The 21,796-nt window shown below is 43.5% G+C and overlaps 1 protein-coding gene across 2 annotated transcripts in view; it reads left to right on the top strand.

Annotated features, from left to right (window-relative positions):
* PRKCE (protein kinase C epsilon) overlaps nucleotides 1-21,796 on the top strand; it is a 533,266-nt gene that overhangs the window by 174,282 nt on the left and 337,188 nt on the right. For both annotated transcript variants that reach the window (XM_055241505.2, XM_055241506.2), the window contains exon 2: nucleotides 15,235-15,298. In XM_055241505.2, coding sequence (XP_055097480.1) covers nucleotides 15,235-15,298 — 64 coding nt within the window. The remainder of the gene's footprint in view (nucleotides 1-15,234; nucleotides 15,299-21,796) is intronic.

Below are 21,796 nucleotides of genomic sequence, written 5' to 3'. Positions count from 1 at the left end.
ATAGGAGAATATATTCCAGCAGATTCCTGTACATACAAAGATAGTGACTCTGAATAGCTGGATGATAGGCACTGTACGGTCATATCATAGCAGAAATGTTTGCCCATTCCTGATCAATGAAGTCTGCTGTTATGACAGTTTGTTACATGAAAGGTAGTTAAAAGGTAACATTGTCTAGAATATAAAAAATGTGGACTGCTTCACCTCACAAAAGTGGAGGAACACCATCATATAGAGGAGATTCGATCAAAGCAAAGGATTTTTCAATTAGATTAAAAATCTGTTGAAAACTCTATTGATAATCCCACCTACTCGGGAAGCTGAGGCAGGAGAATTGCTTGAACCCAGGAGGCGGAGGTTGCAGTGAGCCAAGGTAGCACCACTGCTCTCCAGTCTGGGCAACAGAGTGAGACTCCATGTCAAAAAAATAAAATAAAAGTCTATTGAGCTATTGAAGCTTTTCCTTAATATGTTCAAACTGTATCCAACTAAGAAATACACTTGACTACTTACCACTCAGAATTGGTGATTATGATTGAGTAGTGCTATAATTATTTGACCAGGAAATTATACTTTTCAAGATATATGAAAATTTAAAATAATTTGTCTCTTTTTTTGTACCTTAAAGAACTGAAAATCAGGATAACTGAGTTTCTGTTCTTTTTTTTTTCAGCTGTAGGCAATTTACTCAGGTACTTTAATGGATCGTTTAACCTCATTATGCCTCAGTTTCCTTACCTATAAATGAGAGGAGTGAGCCACATAATGTTCTTAAAGCAAAAAATTACTTATTTTTAACAAAAAAGCGATAGTAGAAAGTAGAAGAAAAGCAGAAAGTTGAGAAACTATAGATACTTAAAAAGAAAAAAATGATTCCACTATTCCACAAGCACCTTTTTTCTTTAGCATATGTACCTACCACATACATATTTCAGTTTCACAAAATTGGATCATAGAATACACGTTCCTTTATAATCTCATTTTCTCCCATTGAATACAATATTGTGAATATCTTTGCATGTTATTACGTATAATTCAACAAGTTTTTTTTCATGATGGCATGGATCTAATGATTTGAATATGCTACAATTTATTTAAATAATTTTGTTATTATTGAACAATTAGTCTCTAATATTACACTCTTAAAAATTCTTTAATGATTATTCTTATAGTTAAATCTTTTCACATATATGTGATTTGAGATAAATTCCAAGAAGTGGAACTGCAAGATTAAAGGATTTTTGTCATGTAAGGCCAAAACACTCTTTACAAATTTTGTCAATTTACATTTCATCAGCAGTGTATAACAGTGTTTGTTTCTTCCCCATTCTCATAAGTACTGCATAATGGTACTTCAGATGACATATTTTAGAGTTTCTATTCAAGGTGGTCCTGGAGAAAGTGAGTTTTGGGGTTTTTGTTTTGGTTTAGTTTTGCCTACTCAAGACCCCATATAAATTATAGAAAAGGAGAAAAGGGGGAAGTCTGTATTAACCAAGTGGGCAGAAAGAGGTCATCATCAAACTATTTCAGAGAATTTCTGGGAGATGAAAGCAGAAGGTGGGGTGGCAGCTAATGGAGCAGAATAGAGGACTCTGGAGCTAGAGCCCAGAACATGTGCAGAGGGCACAGGAACCTAGCATAGAGCAGCTTCTCTGCAGGATCCTAAAGGGCTCCAGGCTTGGACACTGTACTTACCCCAGGTAAAAACAAGTGATCATTGGAAAGTCTGTATGTGGAACCATACGCTCCCCACTGTCACTATGGAAGGGCTTAACTATCACATAAAAAACTGGAAGGTTCTTTGAAAAAGAAATAGTATAATGGTTCGGGGAGAACTAGCAAAGCATTGTGGGTATTACTCTCCAGAAGAAACCAATTTCTCATTCAGGGACCCATGCTTTAATGGCCAGAGCCCACCATCTAACCCTATGGCAAATGGGGCCACAATTCTTAGAAATATGCTGCATTCATAAACAAAAACAAATGAGAGAGAGAGAGAGAGAGAGAGAAATGAGAAAAGAGGAAGGCATTGCCTGTACATGAGAAAGGCATTATGAATAAATAGGAAGGCGTTTCTGGAAACTCAAGATATTGTCAGAAAATTTCAGAGGAAGAATTATAAAGTCAAGGAAATCTCCTAGACTATGGAATAAAAAGATAAAAGAAATGGATATATATATGTATCACATAGTAAGAGACATAAGGATCATTCCTACTGGTCCAACATCTGAATAATAGGAGTTTCAGAAAGAAAATGAAGAGGCCCATGACAAAGAACAAATAGAAGAATATCTCCCACAAATTCAGTTTCATTTAGGACAATGAATCCCAAAAGACACCCTGAGACATATCACTGTGGCATATTAGAATACTGAGGATAAAGAAGACCCAAAAACTTCCACAAAGTGAAAACAACGTCACCTATTAAACAACAGTAATCAGGGTGACATCAGAGTCCATTGACAATATTGATGTTAGAAGAAAGTTCTGATAGATTATGATTTTTTTAAAACCTAGAATTCTATATCCAGCTAAACTATCAATTATATGTGAGAACAGGCATGAAAGGTTTTGGTAAGCTGGCTTTCTGATTACTATTTCAATCAGAATGTACTGTCCTAGCAAAAACAAGGGAATAAATCAGAATAAGGAAGATAATGGATTTCCAAGGCAGTGGCTGCACCCAGCAGAACAGTGAGGAGATATGCAGTGCTACAGTTGTGCAGCAGACCAGAGAGCATCAGCTCAGATCAGGGAGAACAGGACAGTGGGGTGTCCCGATAGGTATACCCTGCGAGAAAAGAACCCTGGGAAGACTCAAAGATCTGAGAAAGGCAACTGGTAGACTGTAAGATGAAGAATCCATTTGAATTAGATGCTAGGTATATTAGCCATTGCGTGGCATGTGAGTTGTTACATTGGGCCCATGGGAAAGAAGGTGTATGTAACACCATTTACAAAGTCATAATAAGGAAAGATGATTAGTTTTCAGATTTTAGAACTAATGTATACACAAAACATGGAAATTAACTATGGTTAGAGAACAGAATGTCAGTGTTGTCAACCTTGATAGGTTAAGAGTAAAGACAAAAATTTCAGAGGTGGCTGGGATGCAGGGTGGCAGGCAGAGGATGGGGCATGCTGGAAGCACTAATGTCTTCTGGGTACAATGTGGAGGGTCAAGGGATATATTCTTTACAGTTGATGGCATAAGAAATTGACATTTTAGGTGTGTGGGTTTTTTTGTAGTTGTAGAGAACAGAGAATAAACAGAATTTGTGATGTATAACTTTTGTGGAGGGGCAAAGAGGAGGGAAGTGGTAAGTAAACTGAATCCTCTTCTATCATAGCAGCAAGGTAAGAGAATGTCTAAAATAAGAAATCACGAAATTGAGGCATACACATTTTATTTAGGGACGCAGCAGTGACCACCAGAAAAACCCATGTAAAAATTATTAAAATTGGTCCCTCTGAGGAGGGATGGGGCAGAGGACTGTTGCTTCTCATGACAAGCAGACATGTAGCTTTTGGTTTCTTAAAACTGAACACATCACAGTACTTACTTTTGGCTATATTTTAATAAATAAATAACACAAAAATATTTAACCCAAATGAAACTTTGACTAATTTGATAAGCAAAAGAAAAAAGATCTTATCCTTTATTTTATTTTTGAATGTATATTTAAGCTAAATGATTTTTAAGTCATTTCTGACTCTTAAATTTCATGCTTCTGTAGTTTTTTATAAAACTGTTCTTTTTCTCACAGGACATGTTTCCAACTAAACAATGAAAAGCAATGGCAAATAAGACTGGTATACAGAGTATTATGATACAAGAATATTCCCCAGAGAGCAGTTATTCCCCAAAGTTGGGCATCCTGCGTCACATTTGTATGTCATTGTCTGAGCCTCTCAGCTGTTTTGCTGTGGGTTTAGTGTACCTTACAACTATGAGCTCCAGGAGGACAATGAAGGAGCATTACTCTCATTGCTCTTGTGTCCAAGGAGCAACCTTTTTTTTTTTTTTTTTTTTTTTTTGAGACAGTCTTGCTCTGTGGCCCAGGCTGGAGTGTAGGGGGGCGATTTTGGCTCACTGCAACCTCCGCCTCTTGGGTTCAAGCGATTCTTCTGCCTCAGCCTCCCTAGTAGCTGGGTCTATAGGTGCATTCCACCATGCCTGGCTAATTTTTGTGTTTTTAGTAGAGACGGGGTTTCACCATATTGGCCAGGGTGCTCTTGAACTCCTGACATCGTGATCCGCCCACCTCAGCCTCCCAAAGTGCTGGGATTACAGGCGTGAGCCACTGCGCCGGGCCAAGGAGCAACTTTTTCATCATTCATGCAGTATGGGCTCCATGACAGCTCACAATGTGTTCTTTCTACAGATCTCCCAGAGCTCAGGCTGTCTGTGGGGCAACCTGCCAGGCCTCAAGGTACCTATTGGAAGCATTGGGTCTCCAGTTGGAGAACCCGGTTTTAACGCACACTCCTCTTCTGCAAATTGTGAGGATGCGTGCAAGTTATTTAAATTCCTAAGCCTCAGTTTTGTCACCCATCAAATGGTTAAGAACAACAATATTGCCTTCTTCACATAGGTAACACATGTAGAGTATTCAATAAAGGGTGCTTATGAGAGTTGTGATTATTAGTATTCATAACATAGTCTCTCTTTTGAAGAACTCAGAAAGATAGAAACAAATGATCATGTCTTGGCTTTTAAAGGGAGTCAAGTACTGAATATCAGCCCGGTGTGGTGGCTCATGCCTGTAATCCCAGCACTTTGGGAGGCCAAGGTGGAAGGATCACTTGAGGGTAGGAGTTCAAGACCAGCCTGGGCAACATGGCAAAAAAAAGAAAAGAAAAGAAAAGAAAGAAAGAAAGAAAGAAAGAAAGAAAGAAAGAAAGAAAGAAAGAAAGAAAGAAAGAAAGAAAGAATAACTGAATATTTTTGTGAGCAGCCATTGATAAAAGTTCTATTAGGTTGTGAAACTACAGAGACAGAAAATTTTCTGATATGAAGATAATTTTTCTGGTTGCAAATTCCTGAGTTCCTGATCGAGCTTGCCTGTTTATCACGTGGATTCATTCAGTTCCACTTAGAGTCTTTATTGACTACCTATCTCAATCCCAACCCTGAATCAAGAGCTGTGGAATCCTCAAAAGAAGGACATGGCTTAGCAGGAGAGGTGCTCACAGTCTAGGTGGGAAATAACGATCATAATGACCTGGCAGCTAATATTTACAGGAAGTTGTGCGCCAGACAGTTTCAAGTGCTCTACCATCTCCTCGAATCCTCCCAACACTCTGAAGCAGGTCCTGCTGACATTCAACTTGTAAGATGAGGAAATCAAAACAAGCGCCACAGAGCTTTCAACAGGCAGAACTGGGATTGGAACCCAGGTAGGCTAGCTTCAAAACCTTTACTTTCAATCTCTGAGATATATTGACTTAGTGTAAGAAATAGGAAATGTAAGATAAAACACACACATTCAAATATACCTAGTGATAGGGACTATTGCAAATCAAAATGCAAAATGTGAAATGCAAAGTGCAGATTGGCAGTGGATTATCTGCTTCGGAATGCTGGGGTAGGTGGCTACATTTCCTGCTATTAGTGCTCACCTACCTCTTCTTAGCATATACAGTCATGTACCGCCATTTCTCTCAAAGTAGACAGGCAGACTGTGCTGTGACCAGATGATGCTGTGTACCCTTACACACTCTCCACATTAGTTTAGGCACTTTTGGATGTTTTCTCAGCTCAAGAAAGCATTTATGTACACATAGAGTTATTTGTTTTTAGCTACCTCTGTCATCAGAGGGAGCCAGCTCTCTGGGGCCATTTCTGAGCCTGCTAAAAAGAGGAAGTAGGTGCTAACTTGAGCCTACTCCATTTGTGGTGTGTTGAGAGCTAAGATCTGTAACGTGGACCTCCAGTCCAGCCAACAAGAGTTTCATAAGAAGATAATGGCTGCTGCTAACTTGGTTCCCAGTGACCTGGCTACGGGTGATGAGAAAGCAGTGTTTGAGCCAGTTTTGAGGGGTGTTTATTTAAGGTGTGTCTGGAAACTGAAGCAAGCTGTAGTCTGGGGGATTGGAGATTACAAACAGCCAGTACAGTAAAAAGGGACATTTTTTTTTTTAATGGGTAGTAACTTAAATTTTTAACAAGTTAACTCAGAACACAATTTTTTAAATGGGCATAGATTAAAGAATAAGGCCTCCTTTCCTGATTTCTGGTTTACTCCTCCTGTCATGTCCATCTCTTGAGTCAGCTCTTGCCTTTTGCTGATTAAGACTCCTTTTGGAGATAAGGACATATGTGCAGAACACATGTGCACACGTGAGTGTGTGTGTGTGTGTGTGTGTGTGTACACCCATATATTGCCCCATTGTATTCACACAGCAACACAGCGTCATAAACTTACCGTGTGTTGCTTTATCCCCCCCCCCACCCCACTTAATGTATCACAGAGCTAGTTCCCTATCAGTTGGTACATTTAGATCTTTTTCAGTCTTTTTTAGGACTCGCATGGTGATCTACCATATGATGTACCATAATTTATTTAAGCAGTCTCTTATTCATGGATATTTAGGTCATTAAGTTCATTAAAAGGCTTTCTAGAGCATTTGGTCTAATTATCTTGTTTTATATATGAGGAAATTCAGATCCACAAACACACAGACAGATTTAAATAATTCAGCAGACTCTCAAACCTACATTTTGGATGTGTTTATCTTGCTATTATTGTATTTTGATCACAGGAGACAGGAGAAGGTGGCTCAGCTGTGTGCCTGTGAGTGTGTTTGCACACGTGGGTGGGTGTGTGAATGTGCGCGCCTACACAGGTAGGTGTACATTATGTTGTGTGACAGATGTGCTCTTGAAAAACTCTCTGAATGAGTCCTTTTATTTTTAAAAATGGAATATGAAATTTTAAATGCTCCGAGGGTGGGAATAGGATTTGTTATTTAAAGGAAACTTGTGGAGGAATCCTTATGCGAAATAAATCGTTTTTTTCCATTTTTAAAAACTGCTTCATTGAGGTATAATTTACATACAATTAAGTGCATTCATTTTAAGTGTAGGCTTGATTTGTCCCGCCAAATGTCTACATTCATGGAGCCGCCACCACAATCAGGATAGAGAAAACTCCCATCACCCAGGACGTTCTCCTGTGTCTCCTGGCATTCACTGGCCATTTCCAGCTGCAGGGAATCACAGACGTGCTTTTTGTTATTGTAGGTTTGTTTTGCCTGTTCTAGAACATCGTAGAAGTGGAATCCTGTGGTATATACTCTTTAATGTTTGGCCTCTTTCACATAGCATCCATGCTGTTGCACGTATCAGTAGTATATTTGTTTTGTTTTGTTTTTTTAAGAGACAGGATCTCACCTAGGCTGGAGTGCAGTTGTGCAATCATAGCTCACTGCAGCCTCAAACTCCCAGGTTCAAGCCATCCTCCTGCCTCAGCCTCCCAAGCACCCAGGCCTGTAGGCATGCACCACCATGCTCAGCTAATTTTTTTTATTTTTTTGTAGAGACAAGGTCTCAGTATGTTGTACAGGCTGGTCTTGAACTCCTGGCTTCAAGCGATCCTCCTGCCTCAGCTTCCCAAAGTGTTGGGATTACAGGGGTGAGCCACCGTGCTCAGTCCTCATTCTTTTTTATTGCTAAGTAACATTACGTTACGTGGATGTAGCATGGTTTGCTTATTCATTTACCTGTTGTTGGACATTTGGGACATTTCCAGTTTTGGGCTGTTAGGAATGAAGCTGCTGTGAACATTTCTGTATAGTAGATGGCTTCCCAAGTAAATCATCTCCACAACTCAGCGTACAGATCCAGTTTTTTAATATATTGAAGTAGTATAAGCTAAGGCCATCCATTCAATAAGCCAACATGTAGAAATATGTATTGAATCCCTCCCATGTGCCAGACAGACAGGGTCCTGCCTTGCAGGGATGTACACTGAAGCCTGCATGTTTTGCACAGCAATGGAAGCTGTTTGAGAAAAACAATCTGCCCCTCCCCTTATTTTATGAAAGTAAGTGCTATTATAAGCCCATTAACAGAATAGAATCTTGAACATATTTGATTACATGTGTACTGTCTGCTTTTTGACCAGTCACTGCACACTACCAATAGAGTTAGTAGCAAATTTCACCCCAAATGAAGAGTCTTTAATTAGCTGCTAACTTCAAAATCAGCACCCCGCAGCTGCTGATGAGTTGCTCATTGTATTGCCTCAATGCTTTCTGCTTTCCAAATGCAGAGCTGGGTGGACACCTGCTGCCTGAATGTCCCCGGCTCTGTCCAGCTGGCCTCTCCCATGCCAGGTGGGTCTGGGGACGGTAGCGTGCCTGCGGTGCCTCCAGGGGAGAGTGGCCATCAGTGAAGGGGTACAGGACTTGGGCAGTGGGCCCCCTGCTTTGGGAACCAGTCCCCCAGTCTTCTCTCCTGATGGTTCCCCGTCTGCCTCCTCCTCTCTCACTCTCCACCCTCCTCCAAGTAAAAAAGAAAAAGACACAGCAGTAGATTATCTAGGACCTTACTGGTGGAACAAGGGCAGTGCAAGCCTTCCCTTGTCCTTCTCATCCTTTCTGGATTCATCTTTTTCAGATCCTGTCCCTCTTGCCCTTTTGCCTCTCTCCACGCCTTTGTGCCTGACAGCAGATGGGAAGGGAAGTGAAATTCAAATTGGGCCTGTGTGACCTTTGTGGGCTGTCCCGAGGAAAGGTTTGCTTAGACACCTCAGGCAAAAGTTGAACCTATGGTTAGGAAGCTTGACTTTGTATATTAGACCTCCCTTCCCTTGAACCCAATAACCCCCAACATGTAGGTGTACAGATACCTGTGGATCACGGGGGGCTGACAGCAGCACATCAGCCAGCAGCCTGGAGATCAGCATAGGTGGAGTCCTTTTGATTTTGCTGTTGTGGTTGTCAGAGCTGCTGCTGGGCAGGTGTGGTGTCGAGGAAGGAACATGAGACTGAGAAACAGGAGTTGAGGGAGCAAGTTCTTTTTTTTTTTTTTTTTTTAAGATGGAGTCTTGCTCTGTTGTCTAGGCTGCAGTGCAGTGGTGCGATCTTGATTCACTGCAGCCTCTGCCTCCCAGGTTCAAGCGATTCTCCTGCCTCAGTCTCCAGAGTAGCTGGGACTACAGGTGCACGCCTCCACACCCAGCTAATTTTTGTATTTTTAGTAGAGACGGAGTTTCACCATATTGGCCAGGCTGGTGTCAAACTCCTGACCTCAAGTGGTCCACCTGCCTCGGTCTACTAAAGTGCTGGGAATATAGGCGTGAGCCACCACGCCCGGCCTAGGGAGCAAGTTCTGATTCTGCCAGTCCGGCTCCAGGGGTCTCATGCACAGACATAGGTGTGAATGGCACCCCCTGGGGTTGTGCAGCTGCTGTGATCTCACTAGCACACCACATGATATAATGGCCACCTATCTGCCTTAACCCCAGCTTTCTCAGATGTTCAACAGCACTAATAATACTTGTTACCACACCTGTAATCCCAGCACTTTGTGAGGCTGAGGTGGGAGGAAGGTTTGGGCCCAGGAGTTTCAGGCTGCAGCCATGACGGCACCACTTCACTCCAGCCTGGGGCACAGAGCGAGACTGTCTCAAACAATTTTTTTTGAAAATAACAAAACTCGCTACCTTACAGATTAATTGTGAGGAATGAATAAATGAATGCATATGAGGGGCTTTGTAAATGGCTGAGCACCACCCCAAAAAAGTCCCTAACTTTTTGCTTTTCTAAGATTGCCTTTTCAGGGCTTGCTGTAGGTTGGGCTATTCCCCATTGCCAAGTTCCTAATTCACATGAGAGGCACTCTCATTGCTGCCCAGACCTCCCCTCAGAGCACCATGGGGTGGTCAAGGTGTCTGAGGCATTGCTCTGCCCTCCAGGTCTGCCTGGGGAAGCCAGTAACACCTGAAAAGGGGAATGAGCCCACTCTGGGGACAGGAGGGTTGAAGGAAGGAGAATGCACCTCGGACTGGATTGTCAGAGGAGGCTCAGTCGGCCAGGCAGGGCTGGGGGTTGTGAGCATGACTTGCAAGCTCTGTTGACCTCTCCTCTGTGCCCCAGGCTGACCTGGGTGAGAATTCTGGCTGAAAGCTTTCTCAGCCTGTTTTTTCATCAGAAAAGTAGAGAATATTGCTGTCTCACAGGAGATTAGATGAACTAATGCAGGTAAGGTGCCAACATGGTGTCAGAGACACAGTAGGTGTCATTGCCCTTCTTTCATGAGTACCACAGGTCCTCCCGATGCCCCGGAATACCCTGGGTATAGCCCTTCCTGCCCCGGGTTTCCCCCAGAAAGGGTGCATACAATACCCTTACCTTGGATTTTAAAGTACAATACTCTTACCTTAACTGAGGCAGGAGAATGGCGTGAACCCAGGAGCCGGAGCTTGCAGTGAGCCGAGATGGCGCCACTGCACTCCAGCCTGGGCGACAGAGCGAGACTCCGTCTCAAAAAAAAAAAAAAAAAAAAAAAAAAAAAAGTGTTTTTAGAGACGGGATCTCACTTGTCACCCAGACTGGAGTGTAGTGGTGCATTGCAGCCTCGATCTCCTGGGCTCAAGCAATCCTCCTGCCTCTGCCTCCCAAGTAGCTGGGACTACAGCTGCCTGCCAGCACACCTGACCTTTAGTTCTTTATTTGATATTCACAACAACACTGTAAAGTCATCAAATGTCCTGGAATTACATGTAATAATACCAATTTTGTTGAGGAAAGTTTGTTATAGTAGAAATAACACTGTACTAAGAAGCAGAAGACTTGCCTTTTTCATGATAACTGCACCAGTGATGACTATTTTATGCCTGGTGCCTTTGCTAAGCACTGTTCATAGATTATCTCATTTAATCTCACAGCAGCCCCATTTCACTGACAAGCAGGCTGAGGCATAGAGAGGGTAGCTGCTTGCTTCAGGCCACATGGCCGCTAAGTTTGCTCTTACCCACCACGTGCAGAGTGTCTCCTGGGTGCTTAGTTAAAAAAAAATTTTTTTTTAACTAAGGTAAGGTGCCAAGTGCTTTGCATGTATGTTTCATGGAATTTTCATGACAACCCATTTCACGGATGAAGTGGCTGAGAGGCTCAGGAAGAGTAAATAATTGCCTGAGGTCACTCAACTGATAAAGGACAAAATGGATTCTGCCCTGATTTGACACCGAAGTCTGTGTTTGTCTCTCCCAGTTTGACTGCCTTGCTTCTGGCCCGTGCTGGAGGGGTCGCCAAGGCACCGTAGTGTGAAAGAGAATCGTAGTCAAAGAAAATAGAAATAGTAGCTGGGAAGATGTGTTGAGTTGGGGTATGAGGTCCAAGGAGGTTTGATAAATTGGGTTGCATCTGGGAGAACTAGGAGGAGCCTGGTGCAAAGAAGGGGCTCAGAACTAACCCTGGGAATGGCTGGAAGGAGGTAGTGAGCCTGCTTTTGTGTCACGCCAGCTGCCTGGTGCCAGTGCTAACTGACAGCTTGCAGGGTTGTGCAGGGCTGGGTACCTACATTGCATCATTATCTGGACCATGTAATCGTGAGCAGAATTTATGATTAAACTAATTCAGTGGTGAAGTTGCGCCACACTCTTCACCATCTTTTATACTTGGTGACCCCTCCAGTCACTGAAGACCCACCACCTTGGATGGATTCTCAGAGCTTCCTCGCTTGGCTAGCTGGGGCTTGGCTGGTGATCTGCGGCCATCTGCTCATGCTGCAAAGCTCTTTGTTGCTTTTGGCATGTTTAATAGCTTAATTTCTATTTTTCTGTTTGGAAATGCAGTTCACCAGCACAGAGGCTGCAGTGGGTGCTAAAATTGTTTCTGATTGCTATCTTGAATGTTAATATCCGAATACATTTTATCATGAATGACCTGTCCTCCCTGCCACGAGTTCTCACTCCCCTTTTGCAAAGATGGGCATGGTGCCTGCCTTTGGATAGGCCCTGAAGCCCATCTCATTCCTTTGCTCTCTCCCTCCCTGCTTTACACAGATAGCATTGTACTTTGCCAATAAAGTCCACAGTCGTGGGAAATCTTTGAGTTGGAGGATATGAGAAAGAGTTTCATTTTGCCGGCAGGGTTTAATAGGGATGATCTAATCTCTAAAAGGCATACATTATTTAAATTCCATGCTTTTAGGCAAGAGGGCCCCTGATATTTTTGAACTTTGGCAGGGAGAAGATTCTGGTTTGGCTCTATTCAGTAGAGTCGCCTGTTGGTTTTCCTGTTTGTCATTCACTGCAGGGGCTGGTGAGGGTCAGCACTAGTGGTGAGAATTCTGGAGAACTTTTTCTTTACCCAGAAACTTAAAATCATGGACTCTTGGGGAGAAAGGAATGAGAAAAGGCAGCATGCGGAATTACCAGTTTGTTATTTGGTTCCCATCTGGATTTAAAACCGAAGATCCCAAACTCAGGTGAGCAGCTCCCTCGGGGTGCCCAGGGGGCAATGCAGGCCTGCTCATGGCACTCCCTCACTCCTGTGCCGACGGAGCACCTCAGCTATCACCAGTAGCCTCTCCCACGAGGCACCAAAGAGTCTTGTGGATGAAAATGAAATTTTGAGGGAAACCTTAAGCTCTCTCAACCATTAGAGGCTGAGTCAGGAAACAAGATGGGGCTCAGGAGTGACTCTGGGAGCCTCCTGGATTGTGTGTGGGGTGAGACGTTGGGAGAGTTTAGAGAATACCATTCCAGCTGGTCGCTTTGTCTCATGGGGACGTGTGGTGCTCATGGTATAGCCGCCTCATCTTTCCTCTCCCCTTGTTCAAATGTCATTTTAGTAGAGATCACATGCCTGCCTTCCTTCCCGGGGACAGAGCCTTGGGAGGGTGAATTTTCCCAGAATAGACTCTGGAAGTTCTGAACACAGAGCCTTTTCCCACCTCCACAAGTGTGTGCTGGGTGTTTCCTAAGAGACAGTGAGCTAAGAACTAGGGATGCAAATCTGGTTATCATACTTTCTGTCTATCAGGACAGAGAGGTAGATGGACAATGTATTACAACTTAACAGGAGCTGTATTAGTCAGGGTTCTCTAGAGGGACAGAATTAATAGGATATATGTATATATGAAGGGGAGTTTATTAGGAGAATTGACTCACACGATCACAAGGTGAAGTCCCACAATAGGCCGTCTGCACGCTGAGGAGCAAGGAAGCCAGTCTGTGTCCGAAAACCTCAAAAGTAGGGAAGCCGACAGGGCAGCCTTCAGTCTGTGGCTGAAGGCCCAAGAGCCCCTGGCAAACCACTGGTGTAAGTCCAAGAGTCCAAAAGCTGAAAAACTTGGGGTCTGATGTTTGAGGGCAGAAAGCATCCAGCACAGGAGAAAGATGAAGGCCGGAAAACTCAGCAAGCCTGGTCTTTCAAACTTCTTCTGCCTGCTTTATTCTAGCCACGCTGGCAGCTGATTAGATGGTGCCCACCCAGACTGAGAAGGGATCTGCCTCTCCCAGTCCACTGGCTCAAATATTAATCTCCTTTGGCAGCACCCTCACAGACACACCCAGGAACAATGCTTTGCATCCTTCAGTCCAATCAAGTTGACACTCAATATTAACCATCGCAGGAGCCATGAGTAAGAGGTGTCTGGTGTATTGTGGGAACACAGATGAGGGGCTAATTAATTCTGACTGGGCATATCTGGATAGATTTCAGAGAGGAGGTGATAATTGACCTTGACTTTGAAGGAGGAGGAGATATCCACTAGATTGACTGTTCTGAAGTAATTCTTGCTAAATGTGTGCCTGCTCTTTGCTGGGGACAGTGAAAAAGGAAAAGGAGGGGGATAGTGGTTCCTGTCCTCAAGATATTCACAGCTTGCTGGGGAGAGAGCCTGGCACTATGAACCAATGAAAGCTCTGTGTAGACAGATGGGATTGTGGAGGCGGAGAGGCTAGCAGGGGGACTTGGTGATCCAGGGTTTCCAGAGTTACTACTCTCTCTCATAGAGAGAACACAGTTTCTGTAAGGACAGTTCAGTCCTTGCAAAGATGTCTGTAACTACAAGAGGCCCAGCCCTCTGGCTTTTGTCTCGCCCAATTGTTTCACCACCTTGTCTCTGTATATTATAAGTAGTTAGCTGGATTTGAGGTGGGGAGGGAGGAAGTGAGGGTGCCTGTGCTGTTTCTTATGCCTTGCATACCTTCCCTTCCCTCTTCCCTGCCCTCTTCTACACTGATTTCAGGTTCATCAGATACTTTATCAGTTGTTCTCTGTCCTTCAGCACTGTTCTCCATTTTTTAACTCCACAGTGAGATGATAAATGCTGTAAAAGCAGGAGTAGTGTCTTCATGCTTCTCTTATTTCCCCTGGGAGCAGTTTGTATGGTATAAAGAACATGGGTTTCATGAGTTCATGTCCTTTGTAGGGACATAGATGAAGCTGGAAACCATCATTCTCAGTAAACTATCACAAGGACAAAAAAACAAACACCGCATGTTCTCACTCATAGGTGGGAACTGAACAATGAGAACTCATGGACACAGGAAGGGGAACATCACACTCCGGGGACTGTTGTGGGGTGGGGGGAGCGGGGAGGGACAGCATTAGGAGATATACCTAATGCTAAATGACGAGTTAATGGGTGCAGCAAAACAACATGGCACATGGATACATATGTAACAAGCCTGCACATTGTGCACATGTACCCTAAAACCTAAAGTATAATTAAAAAAAAAAAAAAAAGAACATGGGTTTCTCAAGACAGGCTTAGCATTGAATCTCAGCATTACCACTTACCTTGGAATTTGGGCAGAATTTCCATATCTGTAAAATGGGATAACATAGGGCTTTCTCAACCTCAACATCATTGATGACATTTGGGGCTGAATGATTCTTTGTTGCGAGGGGTCATCCTGTGCAATGTAGAACGTTTAACGGTATCTCTGGCCTCCACCCACTAGCTGCCAGGAGCAGCACTCTCTCTCTCCAATCATGACAAAACTGCCTCCAGATGTTTGCCAAGCATCCCCTGTGGAGCAAAATTGCCCCCACTGATGCTACCTATGGGGTATGCATCAGTCCTCCCAGGTCTGCGTCTGGAACACAGTAGGCATTCAGTAATTCACCTAGCACTCAACACATTGTAGGTTGGTGAATTACATGGAGCTGTGTCTCTAGGTTTTAGCAGTTTGGGGTAGAAATGTTGTGGAACTCTCAGGTTGCCCACACAATGCACTAACAGAGTCACTGTCATTTTCTTAATTGCAGATTGATCTGGAGCCAGAAGGAAGAGTGTATGTGATCATCGATCTCTCAGGGTCGTCGGGTGAAGGTAGGAGAGTGTGACTTCTCATCCCTGTTTTCTTCCATTGGCCCTTTGCCTTCTGGGTCTCTTCTTTCCCTCGTTGGCTGGAACACATTATAGTGACATTTAATTAATTGGCATCCTTTAAAGGAAAAGGTTATTTTGAAGATGCTTACGCCTGTGTACAAAAAGGGACCAGCCATCTGTTAACTTTGGTGGAGCAGAGGGAAGATTTTGGACTTACCACGTGAGGCCAATAAAACGGGCGTTTTTGCATGCTGTGTGCAAGGCAGGCTTCAGTGGCAGGGCAGCCTCTCCCAGGAGGCTTGTGTGGGGTTTGTGTGTGTGTGGTGGGAAGGAAGTAAAACCAGTTGGTCTAACGGCATCCAGAAATGAAACAAATAAGGTGACAAACTTCAGAATCTTCTTTAGAGCTTTGATAGAAGTGGGACTTCTTTTACCAGTTCTTTACACAGACAAAAGCTCTGCTCTTGAAGAGAAATAATGGGGTGAGGGAACATCTGCTCCCCACTGACTGATTAGATGGCGTATTACACCCTCTTCCTCTTACGCCCTCTTCTTTCAATCCTTTCTTTGCTCACTTAATACACTTAAGACCTTTGAAGGGTTTGCTGGTTGTTGAGGACTGAGCAGTCAAGGGAAGAAGGGAAGCCTAGAAAATAAAACGTTATCCAAACGGGAACAAGGAGATAGCAACCGACTTAAGCTCTAAGAAAGATTTGGAATTCGGCCGGAAATGTAGTTATTGTGGCCATCTTTTCTCTCCTACTCCTCCATCTGTGGGCAAGGGGACAGAACAGTTGGCTTTAATGCCATGGCAGGGATATTGGAAGACCATGTGTAGTTCCTCTTGGCAGTGAGAAACAGTGTTTGGGGACTGTGTCCCAAAGGGAAAAATGGACACTCAGCTCTCTCAGCTCTCCTGCCTGGAACACTTAGGCCTTTCAAAACATCTCCCTAGAATACTGGGGATCACAAGCTCAAAGTCACAATCCCACACACAGTCTCTAGTTTAAGGCTCAGTGATAGAAGGAAGGATTACATATTCAGTTAGTCAAATGATGTGCTTGACAGTGGTGCCTGATGATTTCCATTCAGCTAATTTATCACCCAATCTCAACAGGTATTCGGGAGAATTCAGTAACTGTGTGTATATGGGGATTATAATAGAATTAGGCCCTCTTTTAATAGATCCCAATTATTTGGCATAGGTTTAAAACTTTAAACAGCCTTCCAAAATTGGTTGCTTACATTTCCTGCTCTTTATTGCAATTACATTTTGGCATTTCCAACTTCCCTTCTCTGCTCTCAGCTCTGAACTGCCCAGAATAGAACCTGTTGTAGAAGATTTGAGGATTTAACAATATTTCATATGAAATATTTAAGACCTACAAAAGGGCTTAAAGACAAATTAAATGAGCACCAGTGTGCCCACCGCCCCAATTAAGAATTAGAGCAAGCAGTGAGGTGAAGCTTTGTCCTTGCTTTTAACATAGCAAGTGATCCAAATTCACCAGACTTGACTTAAGGTTTTGCAGTGTGGCCTCCTGATTCTAGATACTGGTGAAACATTTGATGGGCAAAATCAATCCCCTTTTTTCCTTACATAATCTGTGTGCAATATGATAATTAATTAAATATGTATTTCCTGTGCCAAGATGCTGAGCAACCAATGGGAGGCTGGGACTGTTTTCTCTTTCTTTGAAAAGATAAATGACTTGCAAAATTATAGAAGACATCCTTTTTTACATTAGAGGGAAAGGAGATGGACAAATGAATGAATAAATAAATCAGAAGCAATTGATTTTTTTCTGCTTGCTTCTACAGCTTATTGCATGTGAATAGCCAAAGCAATTTTCACTGGGCTAAATTCTGAGTCTATTTTTTAAATCTCTTTCATCTAAAGAAAATAGAGTTTACTTCAGAAATGCTGACACATGCCAGAGTCTGTAAAGTGCTAGCATGTGTTGCTCTGAAGAAAAGAAGACATTTTTCTACTCTTTTTTTTTTTTAAATTGCTGTTCTTGGACTTGGGATCCTTTCTTTAGATGGTGGGTAGGACTTTCAGTAATCCGTTCTGAGAAGCTGCTCTTGTTGTTTGTGTTTTACACGTCTGTTCTCCCAGTCCTGTTGCTGGGACTGTGAGGGTTCTTAGCCTGGAGGGGGTTTTGGAAGAGTTGGGAGGGCAAGGGGAGGCCCTAGAGAATGAGAAACCACCACATTTCATACCTAAACCATGTGAGATGGGTCTGGGGTGAAGCAAGTTGTCACAGCCATCCTCCTGGATTTACAGACTGTGGACTAAGTATTTTTTTTTTTTTAGTGAAAATACCTAACTCTGCATTCTGTGAAAGGGAGAGAGTTGAAATGAGGCACAGCTGAAGTTTCACCACTCCATTATTCTGCCATCAAGCATCCCTTCAGTTCCCATCTCTCAAATGCTGCAGCCCCATCAATGGAAAAAAATACATTCATGGGAATTGCACAAAGTTTACAACACATGCAAATTCCAAGGAGCTCAGAGAGAGGTGTGGGGGTGAGATGGTGTGACTACACCCCCTTCTTCTAGGATGCGCTGAAGGATTCTTTTCCTTGCTCATATGCTGTTAGAAAGCCTGGGCGTTTATGTCTGCTAGAGCTGGAGCTAATGTGATTTCTAACTGTCTAATAAAATTCCACTGCTTGCATGTCCTGTGCGGTTCACTATAATGGAATCTAGCCGGTGTGTGTTTTGGCTAAACCAGGCATCCTAACCCCAGATGTAAGGGAGTCAGGCTGGATGACAGTTAAGGTCATTTCCGGCCATGTGATTTTATCCTTTGGTACAATTTGAATAGACATCTGTCAGAGCTCATGGCTGAGGGCTGGCTAATATGTACAGAAAAAAGGAGTTGCAAGAAATGGACTCGTTTTGACAGGTATGGTGCTAGGCACTTTACCTACATTATACCAAGTAGCAAACCTGCTCAAAATGCTCTTATGGGAAGCTCCAGTCTCAATCCATGTTTTACTTACATCGTAAGTAATAATCACAGGGGTTCTGGTAAGCGTGGCACTCCAGGCTCTCCAGATGCTTAAATCAAAGCATAATTAGCCCAGGTAACAGGAGCATAAACAGCAATGTAATTCTCACCTGTGCAAATGATGGTTTCCTGCTGTGCCCATTTGTTAGAATTTCTTCCTTCGATATGATGTAATTTGCATTTTATTTCTTCTTTCTAATAATGTGGCAATGCCCCATGATTCACAGGCTTACTGTTGAGAGATGGTCGGGGCCTGACCTGGGGACTGATAGGTTCTTCTTCCCATGCCTTGCACCTAGGTGTCATGCTCACCTGGGAGAGTTCTTCAGCATCTAAACCAACAATAGCAATAACAAGTAGGCCTCATTGGTATGTTTGGATCACCAAACTGTTTCTCCAACAAAATACAGAGGATACAAAGGAATAGGAATGATTTTTGCAACACATGCATCACAAATCATGCAGATAAGTCAAGTTCTGCAGGGATTGCATATTGTGGAAGCAGAAGAGCAGGGAACAGGAGGCACCCTGTTTCTTTCTGCAGCCACAGGCTGAAAGGGATCAGTCTTCTCTGGGGGACTCAACAGATAGAGGAGAAAGAGCACAGCCTTAGGAGTCCTTCAGACCTGGATTGAAATCCTGGCCCTAGTGTTTAGTAGCTTAGAGCCTCAGATTTCTCACCCACAACACGGGGATAATGGTGCCTATGGTAGGTACTAGGCCAGGATTGTCATAAGAACAGTGCTTTGGTACAGTGCCCTCGCATGTAAGAGATGCTCAGTAAATATCATGAAGCCTTGGAGACCTGAGGGCAGAGAGGTTGGCATAGCTCTACCCAGTGCCCATGAAGGAGTATCAGGCAGGGTATTGAGGGAAACTGTTCGAGGGCAGGTTTCTGACGCTGGGATGGGACATGTTCACAAGGGCCAAGAACAGAGCAAGGTACCAAAGAGGCGACTTAACAGTAATCTCTCTGGCAGGGACTGTGAGATTGCTTTCTGCAGAGTTCAGGCCTTGCCTCAGTTTTGCCTATTGTCACTCTATTTATTCCTTACCCTCTCCCAAGTAAAGTAATTCCTGGAAGGACATTCTCTAGCATCCCTGAGCCACTCGTTTGCATTCCATGGCCCTTAATGCTAGAGGCTTCTCCTTGTCAGAGCCTGGGCTTGTCCCATCCCTGCTCAGTGTGGACCAGAACCTGTGGTCCCTATCCTCTCACCAGCCCTTGGGTAAAAGGCCTTTAAATATTTGAAGACAGTTATTCAGTATCTCTTTTTTCAGGCTGAATCAATCAAATCCCTTAACCTTTCAGAAGGGATATTTTAGAAATCTTAACTCATCTTTGCAACCTCTTCTGGATTTTTTTCAAGTTGCACAGACAGACGTGATCAAACCAGCTTTGCCTGGTTCTGAAATAATAACGTGTGTAGAGCTCTTAGCTTTACCAAGTGCCCAGCGGTATTACCTCCATGTGGGAGACGGTGAAATTGAGAGGTCAGGTGATGTGCTCCAGGCCAAAAGGTGGATTATGAGACCCTGCTGGGTCCAGACCCCAGGCCACAATCCAGGTCCTGCTTCCAATCATGGCCCCAATAATGAGTTTGCCACATGGCAGTGATTCCCCACCCCACCCCTTGTTCGATCTTTTTATTTTAGTTCTTTTCTTCAGAAAGCTTTTTATAGAATATAAAGCCAAAGTTCTTCCTTTGAATCCAAAGGTGACCAGAGAGTCTCTTTCATAAATAGGCAGATCCCTTTTCCACTGTGTTAGAAATAAAAGCTCTTTTGGTCAAGGTTGGATCCTTCTCAGGTTGTCTGTAATGTAGATCCATAGCTAAGTCTTGGTCTGAAACTAGACCTGACTCAAATCTCAGCAGGTTAGTAATTTTTCCTACTGACCTGCCCTCCTTGCTAGAGATGTTAGTTTTGTACTTGAAGACTCTGAGTGCATAGCAGGCATTAGAGCAATACCTCCAGGGTTGGAATCAAAGTGAAAGGGGTTTTTCTCTTGAAACTCTGTCTTAGCCAGTGGGCAGGATACATATCGACAGGTTCTCTCAGATTCGAGCCCCACCGGAGCTTCAATTCATAAGAATTTTACCTCTTTTCTTCTAAATTCTATGTTAATAATCCAATGTCTTCTAATTAGTAGAAAATTAAAAAGAACCATTCATTCAAATGACCAGTAGTTACCAATTCATTGTTTTTTTTCTTTTTTTGAGATGTAGTCTTGCTTTGTCACCCGGGCTGGAGTGTGGCAGCAGGATCTTGGCTTACTGCAACCTTTGCCTCCTGGGTTCAAGTGATTATCCTGCCTCAGCCTCCTGAGTAGCTGGGACTACAGGCATGCACCACCATGCCTGGTTAATTTTTGTATTTTTAGTAGAGACAGGGTTTTGCCATGTTGGCCAGGCTGGTCTCGAACTCCTGACTTCATGTGACCCACCCACCTCGGCCTCCCAAGGTGCTGGGATTACAGGTGTGAGTCACCGTGTCCAACCTACCAATGCATTTCAACAAATGTGCCCAGCTTTGTGTCTGTGCTGGGTTTGGGGAATGGAGAGCGGAGAAGGAAGTAGAAAATGGGAGATGGCATTCACAAGAAGTGTAAAACCCTTTGCCTTCAAGGAGCTTGCAATTCAATTAGGCACCCTAGACTTGCAGGATGAAAGCATTAGAGAACAATGCAAGGCATTGTGTGTTTGATTAGGTGTTACCAAGACTTCTCCAAGTAGGAATAAGTCGGGACCAGAATAACCCAGGAAAACTTTAAGAAAGAGGCAAGGCTTGGGATGGAAAGGAAAGGATAGGCAGGCTGGATTGGCAGGGAAGAAGTGGAGAGACCATTGTGAGTGGAGGGAATCGTGTCATCATTATCAAAGACAGCTTTGAAGCCTTTATTTTTGGGGATGGCTGGATAGACAGGATAACTTAAATAGATGCAGTGTGAGCTCTCTAGGAGCATCCAAACAAAGGCAGTCGTCAGTGTTGCAGACAGAAATTTTCACACTTGCAAACGAGAATGAAATGCCTTAAATGTTTAAACTGTCTGAAGATTGAAGGCAGTTCCTTCTGGGTGTGACTTCTGGGTCAAGTCTCTCTCCCACCGTGACCTACAATGGGAAGGAGTGTTCTAGGTCAGGTTTGGTCAAGTCTGGGACACTGGGCAGAGCACATTTTACAACTATGACACTGAGGCATTTAGAAGATCAAGCCCAAGTACAGGCATCCCATCGTGGTCTTTGTGGTCTCTTTTCTCGCTTAGTAACCTCATAGAGTCCCACAGCAATCCCTCTACCGTCCTCAGCATTCTCTTCCTCTCCAGCCTTTCGAAAGTGCCCCACAATCAAGCCCAGATACTCCCACGCTTTCTCTTTTCAAATTCTGTTCAGTCTTTAATAAGAAATGTCACTTGAGAAGTTAAGGAGAGCCTCCAGCTTCCCAAACAGGGGACCTCAAAGCCAGACACCAGCTCCAAGGT

Source organism: Symphalangus syndactylus, chromosome 14 (assembly GCF_028878055.3).
Source record: "Symphalangus syndactylus isolate Jambi chromosome 14, NHGRI_mSymSyn1-v2.1_pri, whole genome shotgun sequence".
Taxonomy (NCBI): Eukaryota; Metazoa; Chordata; class Mammalia; order Primates; family Hylobatidae; genus Symphalangus; species Symphalangus syndactylus.
Note: the sequence above shows the minus strand (reverse complement) of the source record. Positions and strands in the feature narration are given on the sequence as shown.